General features: G+C 40.0%; 4 protein-coding genes across 10 annotated transcripts; 2 read left to right on the forward strand and 2 right to left on the reverse strand.

The window, feature by feature from the left end:
* Positions 1 to 6: 6 nt before the first annotated feature.
* On the forward strand, positions 7 to 6,284 carry LOC117561234 (UDP-glucuronosyltransferase 3A1-like). Of its 2 annotated transcripts, XM_034238536.1 has the most exons (10): positions 7 to 656; positions 836 to 937; positions 1,056 to 1,176; positions 1,442 to 1,605; positions 1,838 to 2,002; positions 2,499 to 2,707; positions 2,917 to 3,062; positions 3,275 to 3,360; positions 3,979 to 4,198; positions 4,295 to 6,284. In XM_034238536.1, exons 1-10 carry the CDS (start codon positions 572 to 574, stop codon positions 4,560 to 4,562), a joined length of 1,566 nt encoding a protein of 521 aa, XP_034094427.1. In that variant the 5' UTR covers positions 7 to 571; the 3' UTR covers positions 4,563 to 6,284. The 2 variants fall into 2 exon arrangements, with proteins under 2 accessions (XP_034094427.1, XP_034094419.1); XM_034238528.1 differs by having other exon boundaries at positions 3,979 to 6,284.
* A 1,273-nt stretch (positions 6,285 to 7,557) lies between these two features.
* On the forward strand, positions 7,558 to 11,943 carry pdxp (pyridoxal (pyridoxine, vitamin B6) phosphatase). Its single transcript, XM_034237545.1, has 2 exons — positions 7,558 to 8,340; positions 10,836 to 11,943. The coding sequence occupies exons 1-2, from the start codon at positions 7,749 to 7,751 to the stop codon at positions 11,180 to 11,182; spliced, it is 939 nt and encodes a 312-aa protein (XP_034093436.1). The 5' UTR covers positions 7,558 to 7,748; the 3' UTR covers positions 11,183 to 11,943.
* Positions 11,944 to 12,026: 83 nt separating this feature from the next.
* On the reverse strand, positions 12,027 to 17,660 carry mrps36 (mitochondrial ribosomal protein S36). Of its 6 annotated transcripts, none has more exons than XM_034237577.1 (5): positions 17,339 to 17,660; positions 16,983 to 17,087; positions 13,650 to 13,713; positions 13,208 to 13,351; positions 12,027 to 12,623 (listed from the first exon to the last, which is right to left on the reverse strand). In XM_034237577.1, the coding sequence occupies exons 2-5, from the start codon at positions 17,034 to 17,036 to the stop codon at positions 12,601 to 12,603; spliced, it is 285 nt and encodes a 94-aa protein (XP_034093468.1). In that variant the 5' UTR covers positions 17,037 to 17,087; positions 17,339 to 17,660; the 3' UTR covers positions 12,027 to 12,600. The 6 variants fall into 6 exon arrangements, with proteins under 6 accessions (XP_034093468.1, XP_034093463.1, XP_034093457.1 ...); XM_034237572.1 differs by having other exon boundaries at positions 13,650 to 13,716; XM_034237566.1 differs by having other exon boundaries at positions 13,208 to 13,398; positions 17,339 to 17,642.
* Positions 17,661 to 18,955: 1,295 nt separating this feature from the next.
* LOC117560604 (betaine--homocysteine S-methyltransferase 1-like) lies at positions 18,956 to 23,048 on the reverse strand. The gene is made up of 8 exons (XM_034237537.1): positions 22,898 to 23,048; positions 22,031 to 22,163; positions 21,754 to 21,866; positions 21,333 to 21,524; positions 21,090 to 21,237; positions 20,487 to 20,669; positions 19,483 to 19,711; positions 18,956 to 19,373 (listed from the first exon to the last, which is right to left on the reverse strand). The coding sequence occupies exons 1-8, from the start codon at positions 22,913 to 22,915 to the stop codon at positions 19,196 to 19,198; spliced, it is 1,194 nt and encodes a 397-aa protein (XP_034093428.1). The 5' UTR covers positions 22,916 to 23,048; the 3' UTR covers positions 18,956 to 19,195.
* Between the last annotated feature and the right edge of the window lie 658 nt (positions 23,049 to 23,706).

Here is a 23,706-nt window from a genome sequence, read left to right on the forward strand (position 1 = left end):
TTTCATTATCACTGCAGGACAGGTCCAAGGCTCTTGGACCTCTCAGTGACTTATAGAGAAAACAGTGCCGCTGACATGTATCATGGAGACAGTATCATACTTGCAGACTTGCATCCAAAACCTTCTGAATAAGGAATTCATCAAAGTCTTAATGTTGGACCTTTGACATCGACCACTGCAAACATATGAACCGTCTTTACTCCTGGCTAAACGGACCTGAGATCCAAGGGAAGACTTTCAGGACGTAACGTGGTGCATTGAACATTTGATTTTATCAAGAGTTTGAACACTTTTCCCTGAGTTTTTTATTGGCACTTCTGTGTCTTTTCCTGCTAATTTATCTTGGAAAATGTTTCATTGGTCTGGATCATAGCTCTGTTTTAGGACCTGTTTGCTTCAGATATTCCCTGGATCTAACTTTGTTGCTGCGATTACGGAGTTAAAGGGGCATCATTTATCATAAGGACTTCTTGTTGACAAAGCAAGGTTGTCCTTACAGTTACATTTGAATAGGAAGACTATTTCAAGAAGACTTTGGCTGCAGGTCAGTGTGTGGCACTCTAAAAACAACATGGGATTTGTATTGTATTGGATGTTTCCTCTTCTGGCTCTTCCAGTACTTCAGTCTGCCAAAATCCTGACTGTCTGTCTAATTGGTGAGTAATAGAGTGCCCTTCAATGGTAGTAATAAATGTATTCATTTTAAAAATGTGTTCAGAAATATAAAATAAATGAGCGTCTCCTTAACATTTTAATATTCAAATGTATGCTGTATGAGCCATTTTTCAGACAGCATAGTGATTTGTTATAATTCCTCTTCTCTCACTTTCTCTAGGAGGAAGCCACTACTTATTATTAGATGAAATTTCTCATAACTTACACGAGCATGGCCATCAGGTCCGTATGCTCTTGCAACAGGGCAACCCTGTTATCAAAGGTAAACTAGTACACACACACATGTACAGAAAGTATTCTTGCACAACTCATGGCATATTTTGTCACAGTTTCTTTCATATAAATTACTACACATCTCTGAACCTGTGAATTGCTGTTAGGTTTTTCCTATGCTGGCCGTGCAGACAGCTACCAGACGACCACTTGGTCCGTAGGAGAGGAATACATCAGAGAATACAATGGCTGGTTCCTGGAGCAACAGACACAGTTTTTACTGGGAAGGTATCCCCAGATTTCTTGGACACTTAGATACAATTGAATTATTTTAGAAGAAAGAGAGAACTCTTATAAACTACCTAATTTAGTTTTCAACTTTTGAGTCTGGCATTTTGTAGCTCTTGAATTTGTCTGATACTCATTTAGAATTCTGAACTTTCTTAGAGTTTAAGATATTTGTAACTTGCGTCATTGTATTATATCAGATTTAAATATTTTTATGATTTCGACTCCCCTCTGTCATTTTCTTGCTTTCTTTTTTCTCTCTCAGGGATAGCTTTAAGAACTTTCTAAACTTCATGGGGCACCTGTCCTATCAGTGTGACAGGCTGTTAGCGGACAAAGACATTATAAGTTTCCTCCAGAGGGAAAACTATGACATCGCCATCCTTGATGCTTTTAACCCCTGCTCCTTCATCCTGGCACACAAACTTGGTACATCTGCTCTTCCTATCACCTTGGTTATTTTCATAATTACTGTCTTCCTTTAAATCTTTCCCATTTCAACAGTTATGTATTATTTATCAATACCTTGCCACTTTTATTCATTGCAGATATACTAATTCAAATTAATTGTGAGGCCAGATTTATGGTGTTTTATTTATCTACCAACAACCATGAATACATTTACAACAGTTCTATGCTCTTTACTCTTGATTTACCCCAGGGGTCCGTTACATAGCTTTCTACCCCGGCACTCTGAACGGCCCGCTGTCTATCGCCCTCCCCAGCCCGGTGTCCCACGTGCCAGTCTTCAGCTCCCAGCTGTCCGACCACATGAGCCTCTGGGGTCGTGCAAAGAACCTCTTCTATTCTGTCTTGTCTCTTGTTGGTAAGAATGGTCTTACATTAGAGATCACACAGTGTCTTTGTTTGCCTTGCATAATAACACACATGTTTAGGGTAAGCCACATGACACTAGATTATATTTGTATAGATGTCATGGTTATTTTATATTATATTTCTTCTCACGTCTCATTCTTCTCTCAGTTCTCTCAGCTGCTTTTCAGGACATAATTGTTTTCTTTATCATCATTTCCCTTTCATTTTTTATTTCGACAAATTGTACATGTGGTGAGCATGTTTACATTTGTTTCCATCATATATAAATCTTTCTTCTTTGCTCCATTTTTAACATTGTTCCCATCTGCATTGGCCTACTATCCTGATTTAAAAATATGTACTTTCTATTTGTTCCTTAAAGAATGTTCTGTGTTTGCAACTAGTCAGCAAGTGGTTTAGCTTAAACTCATTAACAAGTAATAAGGAATCTGAATGACTTCTAAAATGTTGAGCATACATGTGAATGATGTGTGTATTGTGTCTAGGCCAGGAACTTGTATGGCGGACATTTAGGGAAGTAGCTGAGCGCCACCTTGAGTCAGGACCCCCCCCTGGAGGTCTGAAGGAGTTACATGGAGGAGCTGAACTCTGGGCCTTCAACACTGACTTTTCACTGGAGTTCCCCCAGCCCCTCATGCCTTACACGGTGCTGGTGGGAGGTCTGCTGAGTAAACCTGCCAAGCCTCTGGAGCAGGTCTCTTCTCTTCATTCTCATATCCAAATATCCAAATCCATTAGTGTGACTAAGATTTAAATGAACAAGCCTTCCTTCCCTCTCTTGACCTTTTTTACTCCCCCTTCACCTCTGCATCTACATCCTTCTCTCCCTCATCCTGCCTTAATCAACTATGTAAATGTACCTTCACACATTTCCTGTATTACCCATACCCAAACCCTTTGCAGGATCTTGAGTTGTGGATCTCCAGTTTTGGAGAGGCAGGTTTTATTGTCGTGACTTTGGGATCAATGGTGTCCTCAGTCTCTGTGGAGCGTCTGCTTGTGGAGCTGGTGGCCGGCTTCTCTAGGATCCCTCAGGGGGTTTTCTGGAGGTGAAAGCATTACACAATTCATACAGGCATAATAAATAACACTTTTAGCTTTCTTCCTCACAGATCTCACTTTTGACAAAGACATAAATGAGGGGAGGGAAAATACAAATATTTCCCCCGAATTATGGAAAGATGAATTTTTTTTTTTTTTTTTAAATCTATATGTAAGGATGTTGAGGGAAATGCCTACAAATGCAGTGTTTGGCTTGCAGGTATGACCCCATGCGCTGGCCATCTCATCTGGATAAACCTTCTAATCTCATGATAAGGGACTGGCTGCCTCTTAATGATCTGCTGGGTAAGAGCCTCTCTTATTCTAATCCTGTTAAAAACATTTTAAATTGCGGGCATTACGCACCACCTGAAGAACGATTAAAACAAACAGTTTCAAGATATAATCGTGAATGCATGCACCTTCAATTTCAAAGTAATACAAAACAACTCAACTACTTGCTTTAATGTTCAGTTAAACAATTTGATCTCATTTAGAGTAGGAGTAAGATTCAAATACAGCATGAATGATCATGGTCGCTGCTCTGTGGCGTAATTATCTTGCTGTGCCTCCCCATCCAATGAGTGTTGGCAGTGGTTTAGCCCTCAGTGTAATGAGCCTTAACCTATAAGATAGACCAGTGATGCTGAACCTTCAGCAAGATAGGTACCATGCAAGACTCCATTAAGAATAAATTATCAAAATAGACACAAAGAGCTTGATAATTTTCAAAAGGCTCGAGAGGAGGATCTTCTTGACAGATGTCCATGCTTCATTGCCTTAATTTCTCTTATTTTTCAAAAGCGGCCCCCGGACAAAGCAAGTTCAGTATCCCAGAGTAAGACTGTTGTATTATTCCAAACCACAACACTCTAACTTCCTCTAATCAGTGATGATGTTTTCCCTATTTTCTGTTTACCCCAGGCCACAATAAAGCTCGTCTCTTCATCACCCATGGTGGACAAAACAGCCTGCTCCAGGCGGTGTACCATGCTGTTCCTGTGCTGGGAATCCCTCTGTTTGGGGATCAGTTTGATAATGTGGTGAGGGCTGAAACAAAGGGACTTGGCCTCACCATCAACCCCACACACATCACCAGGGAGCTGCTCAGCTCCACAATTCAAAAACTCACACAGGACGTCAGGTACAGTATGTGGGCAACATTGGTGATGCCAGTACAGCACAGATATGTCTGTAATTACTCCTCATTTCTCTTTCTTCCGATTATATTCCTTTATAGGATCAAGTCTTCAGCTTTGTCCCTTAGCAGGATCCACAAATCTCATCCTGTCCCTCCAGCCCTTCGACTCATCCAGTGGGTTGAGCACATCCTGCATAGTGGAGGTGGAGCTCATCTAAGGCCTGCTTCACTGACACAAGCCTGGTACCAGAGATACCTGCTGGACCTGGCGCTTCTTCTCTTCCTGGGGCTTCTGGGACCTGTAGTTCTCTGCTGGACTTTCTGTAGGAAGAAGAATAGCAGGGACAAACACAAAAAAGTACAATAGCAGTGCTAAGGGACACTTTAGATGTTTAATTCAGTTCTGAGATTGAGTTTATGTTGGACTTGCACCAATGCCAATATGAGAATTTACTGCAAACCTAAAATACTGCCGAAGTACAACTAATAATCCAGTCTTGTTGTAATCTATTCATAACAATTCACCAGAAAATATTGGTATTTTAATTCAGAAAAAATTCCCTTTAATTATCAAAAGAAAAGTTGAAAATAATAAAAGAAAATATTATTGTTTTTAAGGATTTCACATAAATGTGCAAACAATGCATTAAAAACTGTTTTGATGGTAGGAATAACGTTGCATAACTTTGATTTGCTCGAATTTGCATACTGAATAGAGTTTCATATTCTGCATTTCCAGTTTCTCTTAAGCCAGTAACCTTTTAATGCCAAGTGTCCTGCCCTCTCCCCTCCCAGCGCCATCGTGACTACCAGACATCTCATTTGTTCTGCAGTGCCACATTGTCCAACACCTCTGTGCTGCTTTGACCTGACTGTGCTGCAAGCAAGGGTGGCTGATAGTAGACATGCAAACACACTCACCCCACCAAGCACTGCTTTTGTGCTTTTGTGTTGTTTCGTGTGGCAGCCAGCCTAAGAGTATATTGATGTTTGTTGAGACATTCTTTGTGCTGCAATGCTAGGCTAGGTGGGTACTTTTGTGTAGATGCAATATATTGATAGTCATAGAATATACCTGAACTCTCAAAAAGGTATGCTCTACCTGGAGAGTGTGTTTATGCACGTGTGTATCTGGATGTGTGTATTTGGGGCAGCGTAATGGTCTACTGGCTCTTCAATTATCAACCACCTGCAAGTCTCCCCTCTGACCCCCACACCCTCCTCTGCTGGTTTCCGCTGAGTCTCCTTCCCCTTTCTAAACAAGGCACAAAAGCGTACAGCAGCGTTCACGGTCAGCGCTCAAGCCATCCTTGAAAGCAGCCCAGGCCTTGGAGGACCCCCCTCTCTGTTCTGTCCTCCCTCCCACTCTTCACATCTGTGTTGGGGGTTAGCAGGGAGGAAAATATAGATTAGCAAGGAAATAATGACCAATTAGGACAGCTTGTTCTGTGTCCATTCAGCTGTCCATTCTTTCATTCCTTCCCTGCATTTCATTCGTCTGTTGGGCTGGCAGTTGAAGGTGCCAGTGAGTCTTCCTCTGTCTCGCACGCAATCCTAAACAGGCAGGGCAAAGCAGCCAAAGCATGAGACAACAGGACCACCGGTGGGGAAAAAAAGGAAAGAGGCAAACACAGAGGAAACTTTAATGATGAAGAAGAAGGACACAACAATGAAAAAGAAAACACAGACAATTATTGAAATCAGAAACAAAGCTTTGAGAGAAAGAAGCTAGAAATAGTCATCATTAATAATATAACTACAATAACATTTTGTTATTTTTTTGTTTTAAGCTAGAAATTAAATCATTTATTTTAACTTGACTAACAACCATGGCATTTAGGCAAAACAGGACTACTTCAGGTGACCTGCTGTCACAAGCAAGATACTATTAATTAAAAATAAAGTATAGTTGCATCACTATGTCACATTAGATGGGGCAAGAGGGAGGAAATAATTGATGTAAAGTTTCTTAAATCATGGATGTGTTATTTTTAACTCAGAGGGATGTGTAAAGGCTCTGATGTGTTTTTGTTAAGTGTGAAAAAAGAACGTTTGACATAATTGCATTAAAACTGGATCTACTCTAGTAGCCTGTTCCTGTCTGTCTTTTTTCTTATTTTTTTGTCATTTAAATTAGGCTTGAAAATAGTGACACAATTGAAACAAAATATCAATATATTTCTGTATTTATAATTTGTAGTATATTTATGAATATGTACTGTAATTATTGAATGTCAAAAGTAAAACCCTAAGTTCAAAGACAAAACGATAAATACATTTGATGGGCTTTAATGTTTACCTTGGCTATTGGCTCTGTGAGTTTCAGTGAGTAAGTAACAGGCAAATGGGAAGATAGAATCAGACAGTAGAGAAGGTGACCGTTGATGGATTTCATTTATCTGTACTGTTTGTGGATTATAGCTCCATCTAGTGACCTGGGAAGAAGACCTAATTGAGAAAGTGAATCTTGTGCCTAAAAAAACATGACTTATGAAACAATAGTTAAGCCCAATTCTAGGCCTACTTATAAGCAAGTACATATTATCAAATAGTGTTACTTAAGTTAAATGTTCTGAATCTGGTAGGTTAATACCAGGCATAGACTGTATATATAAAGGTTAATACCAATGCACTGTGACTATACCATTAAAATACTAATACACTGTTAAGATTGTGTGCAACTTTACATTGCTGCAACACTAGATTCACTGAAATCTTTTTTTTTTTGTCTGGCTGTACTTAAAAAGATTTAAAAAATATATAAAGACAGTTATACAATTGTATTGCATATCATTAGGTGTTTCCAATATTTAGCTTATCCTCATTATATTTGGATGGCCAAATATTGAAGGGACACATTACAACCTTCATGTTTGAACTGCCCCTTGTTCTTAATTTGAGTATTACTTTATGTGTATTCGTTTGCTCTGCAATTAACCATGTTTAAGAGGGAAGCCTTGCACTTTCCCACTACATTTAGCTAAAAATAACTCTATATTAAAGATGAGATTTGGTACACAAAAATATGATGAACTATACAATGAAGTAGTTATAGCCTATACATTAAGTAACCTAATTCAATGTATAGATTCATTGGAAATGAGCTTTCTTCTGAACCCCCTACAATGTTATAATGCTGTTCAGGGTCATGATCTCAGAGGAAATAAAACATGTTTTGCAGATTCATGTAATGTTATGTGTTTAACATTAAAACACAACATACAATGTCATATTTAAAAGTGTCTTTCCGCCGCTAGGGGAGCGCAATGCCATTTTTTAGAGGATGTTCCTCATAAAAGTCTGGTGACTCGCACGAACCTGATTGGTTAAAATGCTGTCGTTTAATTGGTCAGGGTCGACAACGTGGGCGTGGTTAGGCGTCAATGTTTATGTAGCTCTCTGGTCGGTGTATGTAACCGTTGCAAGGACTCTGTTATGTGATTTCCTGAAATTTATTTATTTTATAGCCTCTGTTTTGTACATTATGCACCAGCTGTTAATATGGGGAAACACTAACAGGTGAAACACGGAGGATACCGAGGAAAACTTCGGAATGGCAGGCGCCTTCAAAGGCTGCCAGAAAATTCGAGGTCCGCAGCTTAGGAACCTGCTGGAGGCGAAGGACTTCATCCTGCTGGACTGCGACGGAGTCCTGTGGCACGGAGAGAAGGCGGTGACGGGCGCGGCGACGGTGGTGAATTCGCTGATACGGAACGGTAAAAACGTATTGTTCGTCACCAACAACTGCACCAGGCCCCGGGAGAAATATGTGCACAAGTTCTCTCGGCTCGGCTTCACCGACGTGATGCTGGAGCAGATCTTCAGCTCGTCGTACTGCTCGGCTCTCTACCTGAGGGACGTGGTGAAGATCACCGGCCAGGTGTTCGTCATGGGCTGCGAGGCACTGCGCTCCGAGCTGCAGGAGGCGGGCGTCCCCTGCGTGGAGGACGCGGAGGACCCGGACGCCACCATCTACAACTGCCCCCTGGCCCCGGACGTCAAGGCAGTGCTGGTGGGACATGACGATAAAATGACTTTTCTCAAACTGGCCAAAGCGTCGTGCTACCTGAAGGACCCGGACTGTCTGTTCCTGGCGACCGACATCGACCCCTGGCACCCTCTGTCAGGGGGCCGGATACTGCCAGGTAGGTGGTGGTGATGCCTCCATTGTTAATGCTCGGCCTCTCCAGTGTTATGCACTGCACTGAACTTGTATTGGTGCCAAGTACCCTTTATAGATTATTGTAGGGCCTATTAGGCACAGGCCCCAGTATTCAGCTAGAGCTGGAACATCAGTTTGGTGTGACCATTATAAGAATTTCTCATTGATTGTAGTTCTTTTTTCATTAATTCACCCACTTTTCCTACAATAGCTTGAAGTTGCACACTTAAGCTTCACTAAATAATTATTACCAGTGGTAAAAGAAGTATTGAGATAAGTTGCTTTAGTAAGTAATAATACCACACAGTGAACAAATAACTCCAATACAAGTAAAAGTTCTACATGGTTTAATCCCATGATTTTTTTTCTTTCTGGTATACACTGTTTAAGGGTCATTCCAGAATTGGAGGACATTTCATGTCCCCCATATACAAAATCTAATAATCCATGCCCAACATGCTAAAACATGCACTTGTTGTGTTAAACATACTTGTATTGAGACAAAATGTATATAAAGTTGTAGAAAAAGTGGTTTCAAAATATTATTTAAATTATCAAATAGCTCTCGAACAGCTTCTTGGTGACCAACTTGCATGTCAAATATAACATTTAAAATAGGGATTTTATTTACTTTTGTTGGTATTATTCTATTGATATATGTCTCTTGTAATGGTAAAATCAATTTGTTAAATCATAAACATATTTTAAATAACAGTAATTTTGCACAGAAGGTGTGTCCCTCAACATGCGTTCAACCTTCAACCCTGTTACCCAAACCTTTTTAGATTGGCACAGGAAGTGAACAAACTGTAAATCAGATGACACACAGGAAGTGACATCAGCAAGCCATGTGCTAGTGCCATGGGTAGACCAAAACTAAGTCCTCTTTCATTTTTCATATTTTTACAATCTTAAAAGAGTGTGGCACTCCGACCCACTCAATGTTACTCATATTATCAGATTAAAGCATATTAATTTCAAAGTTATCTTTCTTGCATTAGATATCCAAGTTTATCCTTGCCTTGAAAGTAGCATTACATGCTACATCTAGCAATAATTCCTGAGGTTAAAGCTCAAATTAGCATTGATTTTCAACCCTGTTACTATAGAGTAACAGGGGTAATTCTTCATTGGAAAATATTAATTTGATGCCTAGCTGGGCAAATAACTTTTTTTGATGGTTTGTTATCTGTTTTTCCTAAATACATTAAAAAAAATTATAAAATAAAAGGTTCATTTTTCAAAAATGTTGGTGTCTAAATTGTCCTCCAATTCTGGAATGACCCTTAAACTGAAATACAAAAAACACTGGGTGAAAAGATGCTGGAAAATAAGAATAAACTAATATGAGCTTGTTTTTTGTGTGATAATTAGACTATATTGGTGTGTAAAGAATCGTTTTCACTTTCCAAAGGAAGTGCAGAACACCTGGTTAAAATGACATTGTTTCTTGAAAAAGTATTTAGCTGTACCTTTTCAGATTTTGTATTTTTAAGCTTCTTGCACCAGAATATAATTTAGCGCAGATACCATACCTCAAACATGGGCAGAAAGAACTCATCATAAGTGTGGCTATTTGATTTATGTTGAAATCTTTAATGGGGATTGATAGCCATTCTTCACACTCACTGTGCATTGTTTATGTACACCATCATCCTCAAGGGGTCTTCTATTTGAAGAGCAAGAAAGCCTGCACATGACAGTTTAATTGTATTATTTCTAGGGTAAATATACCATATATGTATACCATAAATGTACCCTACAATAATGCAGGACCTGTTGAATGCCTTTAGCTTTAGCCCTGCATATTGCAATATATGTTGCGTGTACCCATAATCGTTACTTATTATCTGACCAAATGTGAACTACAGCCTTCCAGGGCCGCAGTAATGTGAGGCTCCAAGGCGGTTTTCAGTTGTGTCTATTATGTAATCAAGTTTAAGTCTGAAGAACCTGCAAATGAATTTTTATGTTGCACTTAAAGGAAATGAAACAAGTGTCTCTCTGTAATGAAGCAATAATGTGTTAAGATAGCTGCTGGCAGTTTCCTTAGATTGGAAATGTTAGTTAAAAGCAATGAATGAACTGCATACCTAAGTTATATAGACTTTAAATCAGATAATGTAAATTAGGGCTGTGAGATACGGAAAAAGTATTGATATTGCAATTTAGCAGACAGGGATTTTAAATGCAGCTTGACTGGTTGAGGGAGTTTTACAGCAGTAAGTCATTCTAGTTAATCATAGAAAATCTTGGTTATTACTATGGGATTTGTAGTAGACTAGCACATGCAATACAATGGTCACAGAAGCACTAAAACCATAAATCAACATTGCAGAACTGTTTGTGATAGGTGGGTTGCCGTTGCTTTTTGGTACTTAGACAAAATACTTGAGGGAGTCGGGTTAGTGTGTGATTGTTGGAGGACATCTCTTAAGATTCACTTTAGTCTAACCTTTTTATCTTCACCCCCGGCAGGGTCTGGGTCCCTCACTGCGGCCCTGGAGGTGTCCTCAGGTCGTAAGGCCACAGTGATCGGGAAGCCCAGCCGCTTCATGTTCGAGTGCATCTCCAGTCAGTTCGAAGGGGTGGACCCCGCCAAGTGCCTGATGATCGGGGACCGTCTGGAGACCGACATGCTGTTCGGGGCCAACTGCAGGCTGGACACCATGCTCACTCTCACCGGGGTGTCTCAGACCAAGGATGCGGAGGAGTACAGGGATAGTGAGCTGACCACCAACCACAGCTTTGTGCCCGACTACATAGTGGACAGTATCGCTGATTTCTTACCTGCTTTTGAGGAACAGGACGAACAGAGCAATTGACGAGTCCTTTGGCCTCCAGTTCGAAGCAAAGATTGCTTCTGCTGTATTGCAATGTTTAGTGTGGCTTTTGCTCCTACCTTATCCACAACTAGAAATGTTTCTCAGTAACAAGAAGCTTTTAATGTTGTGACTGACGCGCGTAGAATAGAATATTCACCCCAAATAATCAGTAATTCAGTGTTTCTTCTAGTGTTGTGCCCATTTGTGACTTGACAGTTCCCCTGTTGCTGTAAGCGTTTATATTAATATATGAAAATACAGCACTTTCTTCTTCATAAACTTCATAGGTCGTGTTTGAAATTGGTTTTGAACCTCCAGTTATTTTTGTAAAGCCATGGATTGTTGTCTAATGGAATTCATGCGTCTAGGAGTTGGTTGTTATTTTATTTTTTGCACAAAGGCAGACATGTACTTACTAACAGAGTGGTGTTATGTGTTTGCCAGAGTGTGACTTCTCCTAATACTTGGCAAAAAGAGATAATTTAAAACTACATCTGACAGCCTTTCTGCACTCTGGTGGAGACTAAGAAGACAATCTGCTAGTCAGATAGGTGAAGTGTATATTCACCTTTCTATCATGTCTGTATTAATGTGCCAGTATTCATAAGAACTAAACCGCTTACAGAATCTGATACTTAGACAACCATTTACACATTAATGGTGGCCAATCATACTGCACTGTTGTGAAATGTCAATGTTGTTAATGTTTACCATAGAGCATGCTAGCAACGGTAACAATAAATGCCTACAATTAATATGAAGTTGTTCATCTTTTTATGAGTCCTTATATTCTGCTTGTTTTGTGTCAACGCATCAACATCAAGCATGATAAGAACACCACATATAAAATACAATATTCTTTTAATAGTTTGAATCCAGCAGTAGTTCACATGAACACCATTTCACTCTTTCCTTTTGCAACTTGAGATCCAGCATATTCTGCCTTATGTATTCTAACACACAGATCGGTCAATGTATTGCAGTGAAAGACATGAAAAGCAAACTAACCTTATCATTTTCTTGTATGTACCAGAGCCTCATGCTACAATTAAGGTGAGGTGGTATTGCAGGGGAAGCGCAAGATAATCTGAAAATCTTTAGATGAGCTGCTATAATGTAAAAACCAAGGTTTTAAAAGAAGCCTGTGGGTAATATGTGCTGTCCCTATACAGGATATAAGGAAACCTGCTATTGTTAAAGCTCTGCTGTGTGTAATACAATGAAGATATCCCTCAAGTATGAACTTAAATACAAACGCATCTAAAATAATCATATGTACATTTTAACAGGCTTTATGCAATACTTTATTCTACATCATGTCTCATGTGGCAATAGGTTATCTTGTGCTCAATAACATAGTTAAAGACAAGTAATAATCTCTAACAAATAAGGACTTTGGTTGCAGTGAATAAGTTGCTTCATGTCACTCTGGTCCCCCACGCTGTGAAGAAAAAAAAGCATAAAACACGTTTATTAAGCTTTACTGTTTCAGATTTTGCCTCCTGTTGTAATATGTCTATAAATGGGTTACATTTTTATTTTAGAGTGCACTGAAACATCAACTTATGTATAACTACAGTACTAATGCAGACAACCGTTAAAACCTATAGGAGTCTTAGGGCCAAAGGTTACTATGCTGCAGGTTTATTTTAACTCGAGGACAAAGGTCATGTGGTTCTCTGAGTGTTTGTGGCTCTATGCCAGGGGGTCCCTGAAAAATGTAAATAATGAAACCTATTCTAACTTATCTATAACTCCATATCTGCAAACATGTTTAATATGTGTTTCATACATTTCTCTTGTGTGGTTCTTTACAAAACTCAAGACCTCGGAAGTGTAAAGAAAACTAACCTTATCAAATTATTCCAAAGGACAAATGGGGAGTTCCTGGTAGATTCTATGTTTTGTAAAGGGTCCTTGGTTGATTAAAAACACATAGAACCTCTGTTCTAACTGAGACCAAATGCTTAAGGCCAAATTGTTGTGTGTATAGTCTAAAGTCGGGTGTTCAGTGTGGCCCCTCACCTGGATGTAGTCCATTTCCTCCACTGTCATGGGTCTCCTGCGGTACCTCGCAGGGAGAAGCTGAATGGAGGCCAGGGTGTCCGCCGTGCCAGAGATCGGGGTCAAAGGTACATGAGGTCTTGGTATTGGAGGCGGCGCTGGAGCCTTGTGTGGAGAAGTGTTAACCACTAACGTTTTCAATACCTCTACAACTAAAAAAAGGTTAGAAACAAAATCACCATGAATAAAAGAAGCACTAAGAAGAGTATACATCTTATTGAGTATTTTATTATTCTATTGTAAACATTTATCAAAATGATTGCAGTTTTACTGTAAATGCAACCAGAGAAAAATACACCTTGAAACAATAAAATAGGCCCAGAACAACTTAATACTAGTTTATATTATGCATTAAGGTCATCATGGACACTATCCGTCCATTATTCACCTTCTTTATACTCACCATTGGGCCTTGGGAATTCTTGTCTGTTGGGGAACTTGATGAGAGGTGCGTGAGGCCGAATAGCCTGCTAACACATAAACATTAAAACAGCGGTGTGAATAATAACTTGTCTATGAATTGACAGGTCCAATAACCCTGAATTAAAAACATATTTAACATTTTATTATGAGGTATTCACATAGTTTAGCTTTTTATTTGCTGTTTTTTGCAGTATCCCTGCTGAGAACTTTAATAACACTGTTGCAGTACGGTTGCAGGTCCTTAGACAGTCCTAATCCACACAAACAATGTTTACCTGTTTGCTGGGATACTGACAGTGATGGAAGCTGTGCTTTAACTCCTTTATGCTGTTGGGCAGTTTAATGTACAGCAATTCAACTTTTGATTAGAAACACAGCTCTGATTTCAGCATTGAGACAATGCATTGTTTAGCTGATACAAGAGGGTTTTAAAAATAGCCTAGCTTGACATGAAAAATATAAAACATGTATCTGAAAAGTAATGTAAACTGTAATATAAATATTTTGGAGTAATAAGTACAATATTTTCCTCAGAAGTAAGAAGTTGCAAAAAAAGGAAATACTCCAAACCAAGTACCTCAAATGTATTACTTGGGTAAATGTACCTGAATAAAAGTACTACGTAGACTAGTGTTTCAAAGTCTGTGAGCCGTCTGAGAAAGTTTGGTTCAAAAAGCCTTGTTTCTTTTCAATAGCTCTCGTGTTATATGACCCATTGATTCCCAATCCATACTAGACCTTATTAATACACTAAGTCGAAAACATCTATTTTCTATTGAATGGAAGTCTTCTATCTTATATTTTATGGAAAAAAAACTCTGACAACAAATCAAAGCAGCATTGATTACTACACTGGACTAGTAGGACGCACCGGTTTTTATTGGATTTTTGTGATTATTCTATTTTAAACAAATGTTTTACAAAACTCAGCTGCTTCTTTAAATTGTAAACATTTCTGATTGTTTCAATGACTATTTTAAATGTAAGAAGAAAGCCATTCAATAAATACACTGCTGAATTATCATTTTATAGAAAAAGAGAGTGGACTACAATTTAACAAAAAGAGGTGTGTCTTCTGGTATTTTATTGCCTAGGTGTAACCCTGTGTTGAGAGCGTGGGCTCGTTACCATCCATTGCACACGTTTAACGTTTTCTAGACACGGGTATATAATCCTTACTAAAAAAAATAAACATTACGTTGCCAACATCTGTATGTCAATATTAAATGTATATATTTGCTTGCGAAGTTTACCATTACATGTTTGCATGGAACTGTTTGTAACAGCGTGTTTCATGACGGACACAAACAGCGTTGGGTCGGCCAGGTGGAGCAACAGGTGAAGTCAGGACTGATGCAGCCTCTGGGTGTTTCTCAATGTCGAGGACGCTTCCTTGGTAGGACATGTCTTCCGAGTCACTTCCTTCAGAAGCTAGGCAAGAATCCTTCCTGGCATTCGGAAAACGAAGAGTAGAACAGGCGAGCAAGTGTGCAGGTGTGCGTCATATGAGAGGCCCCGCCTTACATTTTCTGCCACAGATTTGGGGAAATTGGTCCGTGCGCAAAGCATTGTGGGGATTTTAAGACCGTGGAGGATACACATGTGCAGCCTCTAAATATCTCGCTACGAAGGATGCCGGGCTCGGTAGAATTCCAAGGAGCCTGGACATTGGAACAGTCCTTCGGCGGGACTCGATGACGTAGCATCCTTAAAATAGTGGCTCTGGAGCATCCTTCCTTGACATTGAGAAACACCCTCTCTGAGAGCTTTATCACCCACTCCCCACGAGTTGGTTCGGAACAGGATGCAATGTGGCGGACCCTCCACGCGACCGCTAAAACAGAGTGTAAAGTGTGTTGGGGTCGAATTGGAATTGGGCCTAAGAAACTGAGGAAGAAGACGACTCTGGGGCCCTTTCTCATCTCACTAATTACCCCTCCTCAACTCCTCGAATTCTCGGTCCTCCGGTAGTGACCCGGAAATGAATTTCAGCGCGCCATGTTGAAGGACATCTAATTTCTCTAAATGCACTTCGAGGACCGAGGATCGAGCGTCGAGGAGGCTCTCTGGACGAGCTATAATCGAGGATACACTGATGGTTCCTCCACGGCTCCTCCGCGGATGCATGTCCGGCAACAGTAATGTTTCAAAGAGTCGTGACGCACGGTCGGACTTTTCTCAGCCAATGACAGCTCTGCATGCATCCCCTGGATATTATTTTATTAAGATATGATCCAGTCTCTGATAGTGTTACGTTATTATGAGAGTGCTCTCATACTTGTTTGATTCTGAAATTGTATATATTTATATAATTATTATATATACATGTGTGTGTGTGTATATATGTCTGCATCTGTAGCCTTTTATCGTCTCATTATACCGCACTGTCAATGAATTAAAAGTAAATATATAAGTCATCATGAACACAGTTCTGTCCATCAGACAGAGGGCTGCTGTGCCTCCTGTCATCATTAATGGACGTCTCTTTAAAATGACCGCTCAGAGAGGATTTCTAATTTCTCTAACCGCCTGCTGCTTCCCCTCCTCTCTCCTCGGCTCCTCCGCTCGCATCTCCTGTGGGTGGGACTAAGACACGAGGATAGGAGTCGAGGAGGGGAATTAGTGAAATGAGAAAGGGCCTGGGTCCAGAGTGAATGTCTGCCGAATATCCAACCTGAATCTAACTTCACCACTGCTTTACATTTCACCACTGGCTACTGGGTAAAGTAGGTAAAACAACCTCTCAAAAATAAAATATATTTGTCATTGAGCGAGAGAATTAAACATAAGTAAAGAAGTCATAAATAATAATATATAAATTAACTGCCAACAACAACAACAACAACTACTCACAGCAATGTGTTTTCTCTGGGAAAATAAATATAGGCAGTGGTGTAATCAAGTACATTTCTGTACTTAAATACAATTCTGAGGTACTAATACTTTACTAGTATTTCAGTGTTATGCTACGACTTTGTAATTCTACTCCACAACAATTCAGAGGTAAATATGGTGTTATTCCACTACATGTAAGCTGGTTTACATCTTGAACTAATCGGAATCAGTCGTGAAAAATGTAATATTGATTTAACAAGTAAAACCTTTTTCCGGTTACTGTCCAAACACTGTGAGTTTTGCGCTATAACAAGGACATCAACAAGGGTACGATGGTTTTGTCACCCTAAAAAAGGCCTCACTTTTAAAAATAATTCAATGTTAACACATACAGAAAAGCAACATTTTGAGTTTACAAAGTTAATGTAAGCTTTACTCAGTGATCAGTATATTATCAAAAAACCAGGAGCTACGTTACCTGGATAACTCGAGCGGCCGGAGCTGCCATTTTGGAGCTGACTTTGCTCCCCATGACGACCTCACAGTTATACTTCCGGTATACAAATAAAGCTCCCTGCAGTTGCTGAAACACACCACAAGATGGCGATACTGTCATTATAAACAGCGAGGTCTATACCATAACGCACATAGTGGTCCAGATGATGCAGTTTATTATGGTGAGGGGTTAAGATGCTGATAACAGTTCACACATCAATGGCATCAATAGAAGATTCATTTTTAGACTATACAGCAATAACATAGATCTTCTCAAACCGGGTGATTAAGACTAGATTCAATAGTAAACCTTAAATGTGAGTATTTTATTAGGCTTGCCTTAAATATCTTTACCACGATTATTACACACAGACGACCGACGTGTAGACCCAGAGGTTGTCATGCGAGGTCAAATCCTCAGGACATACTGCAGCAGTCCCATCCCAGGTAGTGAGTTAGCCTCCTGTCAAAAAGGACATACAAAAATAGACCAATAAAATACCTTAATCCAATACAAAGCTAAACCAGTCGAGGTTTAATGATGCTCCATGTCCCTTTATACCTCATAAAGCAATTAAAAGGCAATTATATTTTCCGTGTGATATCACAAAATGTCAAAACAAGTCTACTGTGCTAGGTCAAAGACAAATATCATACCCTGTATTTTATTTCACTCCGCATTGGGGGAGAAAAACCCGGATAAGAAGGTCATCTGCTCAAAGACTGTCCAATCAACGACGAGGGAAGCAGCAGAGAGCGTTTATAGAAGAAGATGTGTCACCAACAGGAAATACACAAGGCATGCACTAGGAAATCAAAGCACGAATGTCTCATGCTCTAGAGTCTAGACTAGTAATAACATATTATAATTGATATGTAAACTTAAAATCATCCCATACAATTACAACATAAATTAAATATAGTCTAATAAAATTAGCTTTTTAAATATTGCCAGTCCATAATGTTTAAGATGTATAAGGGACATACAAATAACATTTAGGCCTAACTATCAATGTAGATAAACATCAAAGCAGCAAAGGCTGGATATCCTGAATTTGTGTCCCTATAAAGAGTAAGATGCTGTATCTAAAATCAAAACAACGTAAATAGCTTACTTCATTAGGCACTCCCTGACTGGCTATGTGAATTGTTTTTAAACTAGTTTTCCTTTTATGTATGTTTAACTGTCCAACTAAAGGAAGAGATACCTTGATCATTTGGGCCATACAACACTTAGCCTACTTCCCCATCTTTTCTGAATAGTTTCTATGAATAGTAAAACCAATGGAATGGCCTTTCCACAGAAAATACTGTAAATAAATAAATAAATATTGGTAGATTGGCCCGTTGAGTCTAAAATGTACATACCAGAATAAAGGACAGCGTTTTTTAATAAGAAACACAATGCCAATTTCTTACCACCACTGCTAGCTGGTGGAACATCTTTCCTTTAAGGCTCTTTGTAAGTGCAGTCAGAAATATGGGCCATAAAATCCCAACACCGCCATCTACTGGATCCATCATTTATTGCATGACACACTTAAGCCTTGCAATGTGTGGTGCCTTCAATCCTATGCAATTCAATAACAAATATAAACACTAACGCCCATTTCCCTTAAACCCCAGTGGGAGATCAGAACATTTCCTAACGTTATGCCATGTTTATTATCTGACATGATTCTGCAAACTGCAGAGAAACACATAACAGTATGTTGTTCTATGTGACCTACCTATTATTGATCTAATCATTAAATTATACTTGTCATTGAATTGAAACGTTGCTCTTTTTTGACATGTTTAAGTCTATGTTGTATGTTCGTGCACAGCTTTTTCCAAGATACATATGTGTGTGTGCATGTTCATGATTGTCACATACTGTATCTACCGATGATAGCACTGATAAACACCCACCCACCACCCACCAATCCACTGAAAGAAACCACACCTGAAGCATCAAATGGCCAATTCACACTTTATTAGATTATATTCTATTAAACAAACTGGTCCAGAATTATGGGGGAAAAAAAGGTCCCGATCTTACAATCAACACATTGCACAGAACAGTGATGGTCTCAAGTGAAGATGTGACCCCTGACATTAAGCTTGTTAGGTGCAGCACTGTTAGAGATAATGCACACCACAGTGTAGCTGCACGGCTGTTTAACCCAGGCCTGCTGCCAACTGACTGAGACAGACTCATTGGCTCTTTGACCTGTCGAACAGCTGTTTGAGTTGGTCCTTAGAGGTGGCCTCTGTTTGCTGCATGAGCTCAGAGTGGCCCTTGGTAACACCCCAGCCATCGGGGGAAGACATGGAGGGACACAGAGGACGACCAGAGGCTGGCTTCAGGTTCTCCCAGTAGTCGCGACGGGCTCTATAGGACACAAAAAATCATACCCGTTAGAACCCACTGACACTTAATATTTTTCACAATTGAATGAGTTTAGGTGATATTGAGTGAAGGATTAAAAGTTGCTTCTGACCTGGCTCTGACCCAGGGCTTGGTGTGCATTTCCAGACCAGCACCCCAGTTGCCATGTTTCTCTGACGCTTCTGGGAGGAAACCTCTCTCAGGGGCCAGCTCCTCTGCAACAGCCCTGATGTGGTAAGGCTCAAACCCACAGCAGCCTCCAATGAAGCGGATGCCAGTATTATAGGCCTCTCTGGCGTATGCGTGCATGTCCCAGCGGGACAGGATCCTGGGCTCCAGACCTGACAGAGGATGTATACACATTTTATTCCTGAGCGGTTGCTTTTGGGTAATTTCTTTATTTCTACATCAAATAATTGACCTTGCTGGATTAAGTAAAAATACACTAGCAGTGGTTATACTCTATGTGCATGCACACTGAGAAAACTTGCTTTTGAAGGGACAGTTAGCCCCAAAACAAAAAATACACATTATCCTCTGACGTGTAGTGCTATGTATTAATAAATACACCAGCGTATCACAAGTGTATCACTGCACAGAAAGAAGTGTGCATCTATTTGTGGACGAGAAGCTTTCCTGAGCAATCTAACATTACAGCCCAGCAAAGGAGGCACTATTAATGTTAACATCTCCAGCTGTTACGAGCCTCTCGTCCACGGGTAGATGCTCACTCCATTCGGTGCGAGTATACGATCGGCAGATTTGGTTATGTAAAACAAAAAAAGTTCCTACAGGAACCTACTCCCAACAGGGTCTGTATCATCTTGAATACTGGGTCACAATTAGGCTACTGGAAAGACATTGCTGTTAAGTTTTACAAATGTATTTTTTGGCACTTTGAGCACCACAAGCTGGGTGTGGTCTAACTTCTTTATATTCAAAAGATAGCAGGAATTTGTATAGCTGATATCTTCGACACAAGGCAAATCACTGCAAAACAATTAAGATTGATAAACATATTACAGGTCAGAGGAAAAATATATAGGTTTAAACTGCCTATGCTATATTGTCATGTGTGGTATGGTCAAATTTAAATGCAGCACAGTATATTATTACCGAAGGGGAATTCTGGCAGATCGATGAATCCCTGACAGCTGCAGTCTGGGGTGTGGTATGCCAGAGGCTGCACCATGTAGTGAGCCTTCAGACCGGCCTTCTCCACTCCCTCCTTCATCATCTTGACAGCTTTTACGCAGGTCATGGGGTCAAAGTGACAGTTGATTCCCACAATCTGAGCTCCTATAAAAGAATGTGAATTTATGTCAGCTGACTCTTACAGATGAGCAAAAAAAGAACACATGACGAAGAGACAGCGACAACTGTGGTTGAAGATTTTGGTTATATCTATAACACATTTTGCATTTGGCTGGTTTCTTTTAATGGTAATCATGTTGGTGCAGCCTACGTGCCAAAAAGGTTTTGGCACGTAGGTTTGGGCCAGTTGTTAATTAATGATACCAAGAGTCTACAAACAGATGTGTCTTATCTTGTGACTACCAGTTAGAAATCGGACCCTGCCAGGTCACACTGCAGAGAGGTCATGAGATGATAAGATATGTTTATATGAACAAGTTTAAACCTGAATCTCTAATATTTCGCTATAACTACTTTTTGTATCCATTAACTAGTTCTGTTTGAATTAAAGAACACTGAACTCACCAGCTTTAACCAGCCTGACGGCACACTCTCCTGGTGAGACACCGTGCATGTCTCCATCTGGTCCGATACACAGACAGGCAGCGACGGGCTTTCCTGTCTCCTTCAGCACCTCCACGGCCCACACAGCCTCTTCCACATGCTCAAAGTACTGCAGGACAATGACATCAGCATTTTCTTAATATCCAGGAAAAAATCAAAAGAAATCTGGAATGAATATGGTTATTCTAACGTTTTTATCCTTACCTCAGCAATCAGGAAGTCGACATCTTTCTTGACAAACACATCCAGCTGTTTCTTTAAGATGGCTTTAACCTCTGTCTCACTCTTGCAGCTCAGGTAGGATGGAGTCTGACAAACTCCCCCGGCAACCAGAGCGTCGCCCTCGTTGGCAACCTCACGGGCCAGATCGCAGGCGGCCTCGTTGATCTGAGCTCCCTGCAGAACAGAGCAATAAAGGTGAGAATCAAGAAGACAACCCTGATACACATAAATACATATTTAAATAGAAAGTTTGTATTGAGATTAACAGTTTAATAAAACTGCTAATGGGCATTTCATCCGAATGTTTTATTTTGTTTGTTGTGTCACTGTTTTCAATGCGCCACATGCAGGATATTCTGCTTATTCCTATGGCAGTGAGTGGTGTGATGCCCCGTTAACTTACAGTGAAGGAGAGCTTGTTGCCCCTGTTCTTCAGTTTGTCATCGCTGGCGTAGAAGGTGAAGGTCTGCATGACATTGGACCCGGACCTCAGGAACTCCCTGTGCAGCTGTCGCACTGAAATCATTAAACAAATAGGATTGCATATGGCAAACATCCATCTTAACTGTAACATACAGTAAAATGCATAAGGAAAAGGCATTTGCAGGTAACACATGCAAAGGATTATTTTTATTTTAGGTTGAAATAGAGAAAAAGCTGGTAAAATAGTTGGTTCTCACCTGCTTCAGGGTGCTCTACGGCGGCCTCAGGTGTCCAGGGACCGGCCTTTACGTAGCCTCTCTTCTCCAGAGCAAACACAAAACCTCCATCGCCGATCACAACCTCTCCAGCGTCAAGACGCTCCAAGATTCCCTGTCATGACAGGACAATGTCAACTTAGAATCATGCAGAATAAATATGAATATTATGCTGGTGATGAGCCTCTAGAATAACTCTTGTAGATCACAATGGCTCACTCGGATCAGACTGATTCTGTTTGATTAGGCCGGAGGAATAAAGACACTGGAAAAAATATGGATTATGCTTAGTGGTTTCCCAAATTCAATGTTCCATCCCCCTTCTCTCAATGACCCTGGTTCGTGAAGACAGCAGCACATGTCTGACAACAGCTGCACAGCTCCTCATGACTGAAAACTAAAGTCACTATAAATGAGGGATAATCGTCATCGCTATATTTGTCCAAAAGGAAAAACAGGTTTATTTAATCATTATTGTATAGCGAGGGGTCGAGAAGAGTTTTTGTCTGGTCTTTTTTCAGGACACATTATAACTACATGTCTACATGAACTGCTTGAAGGTTAATTGGTCAGTGACATCTGACCAGATATGCCAGTTGTGCAGAAGATGCCTTAGATATACTATATCCCTCTGCCCAGAATAAGCACCACATATATGGTCATGGTCTAAGACACAAATATCTCAAAACCTAGGCAAAAAAAGCCAAACATAAACCATTCTTTAGTTTGCAGCTCAATATAATAAGACATAACAGACATTATAAATCCACAGAACTAATTCCCTGTGTTGCTCTTCTGCAGGATGGTCTCAATAACATACTCTTCCTTCAAACAAAAGTTCACTCATACCTTCTTTGCTGGTGCCATAATCCTGCAGTAGTGTGGACCCCTGACTGGATTAGAAGGGAGCAGGATGCCACTTTAAATCTCTCTGGAGGAGGGGAGGGGTCAAAGAAAGGGCTGCTCTGATTGGCAAGAGGCAATTTACACAACTGCAATATTGACTCACTCCCCTCCCTTCTTTAGCTGAATGAGAGTATTGTGGGTGTCCCTGTTAATTATAGATTTTGGGGTGTTTGTCTGTCCTGTTGATTTATGTGGGTCTATGTTTTTTGGACCCTGACTAGACAGATTCATAACTTGATATTTTGGAACCACTTTTAACAAGCCAGGCAAAAATCTGTGCATATGTGAAATGTATGACATACAAACCCCAATTCCCATGAAGTTGGGATGTTGTGTATAACGTCAATAAAAACAGAATACAACGATTTGCTAATCCTTTTCGACCTATATTCAATTGAATACACTACAAAGAAAAGATATATAATGTTCAATCTGATAAACTTTATTGTTTTTTTGTAAATATTCAATCACTTTCAATTTGACGCCTGCAACACGTTCCAAAAAAGCTGAGTCAGGGGCAACAAAAGACTGGGAAAGTTGAAGAATGCTCAAAAAACACCTGTTTGGAACATTCCTCAGGTTAATTGGAAACAGGGAAGTGTCTGGAATGTGTTGCAGGCATCAAATTCAAAATGAGTGAATATATAAAGTTGATCAGATTAAACATTACATATTGATCAGGTCGAAAGGGATTTGCAAATCATTGTATTCTGTTTTTGTTTACGTTTTACACAACATCCCAACTTCATGGG

Source organism: Gymnodraco acuticeps, unplaced genomic scaffold, assembly GCF_902827175.1.
Source record: "Gymnodraco acuticeps unplaced genomic scaffold, fGymAcu1.1, whole genome shotgun sequence".
In the NCBI taxonomy this organism is placed as follows: domain Eukaryota; kingdom Metazoa; phylum Chordata; class Actinopteri; order Perciformes; family Bathydraconidae; genus Gymnodraco; species Gymnodraco acuticeps.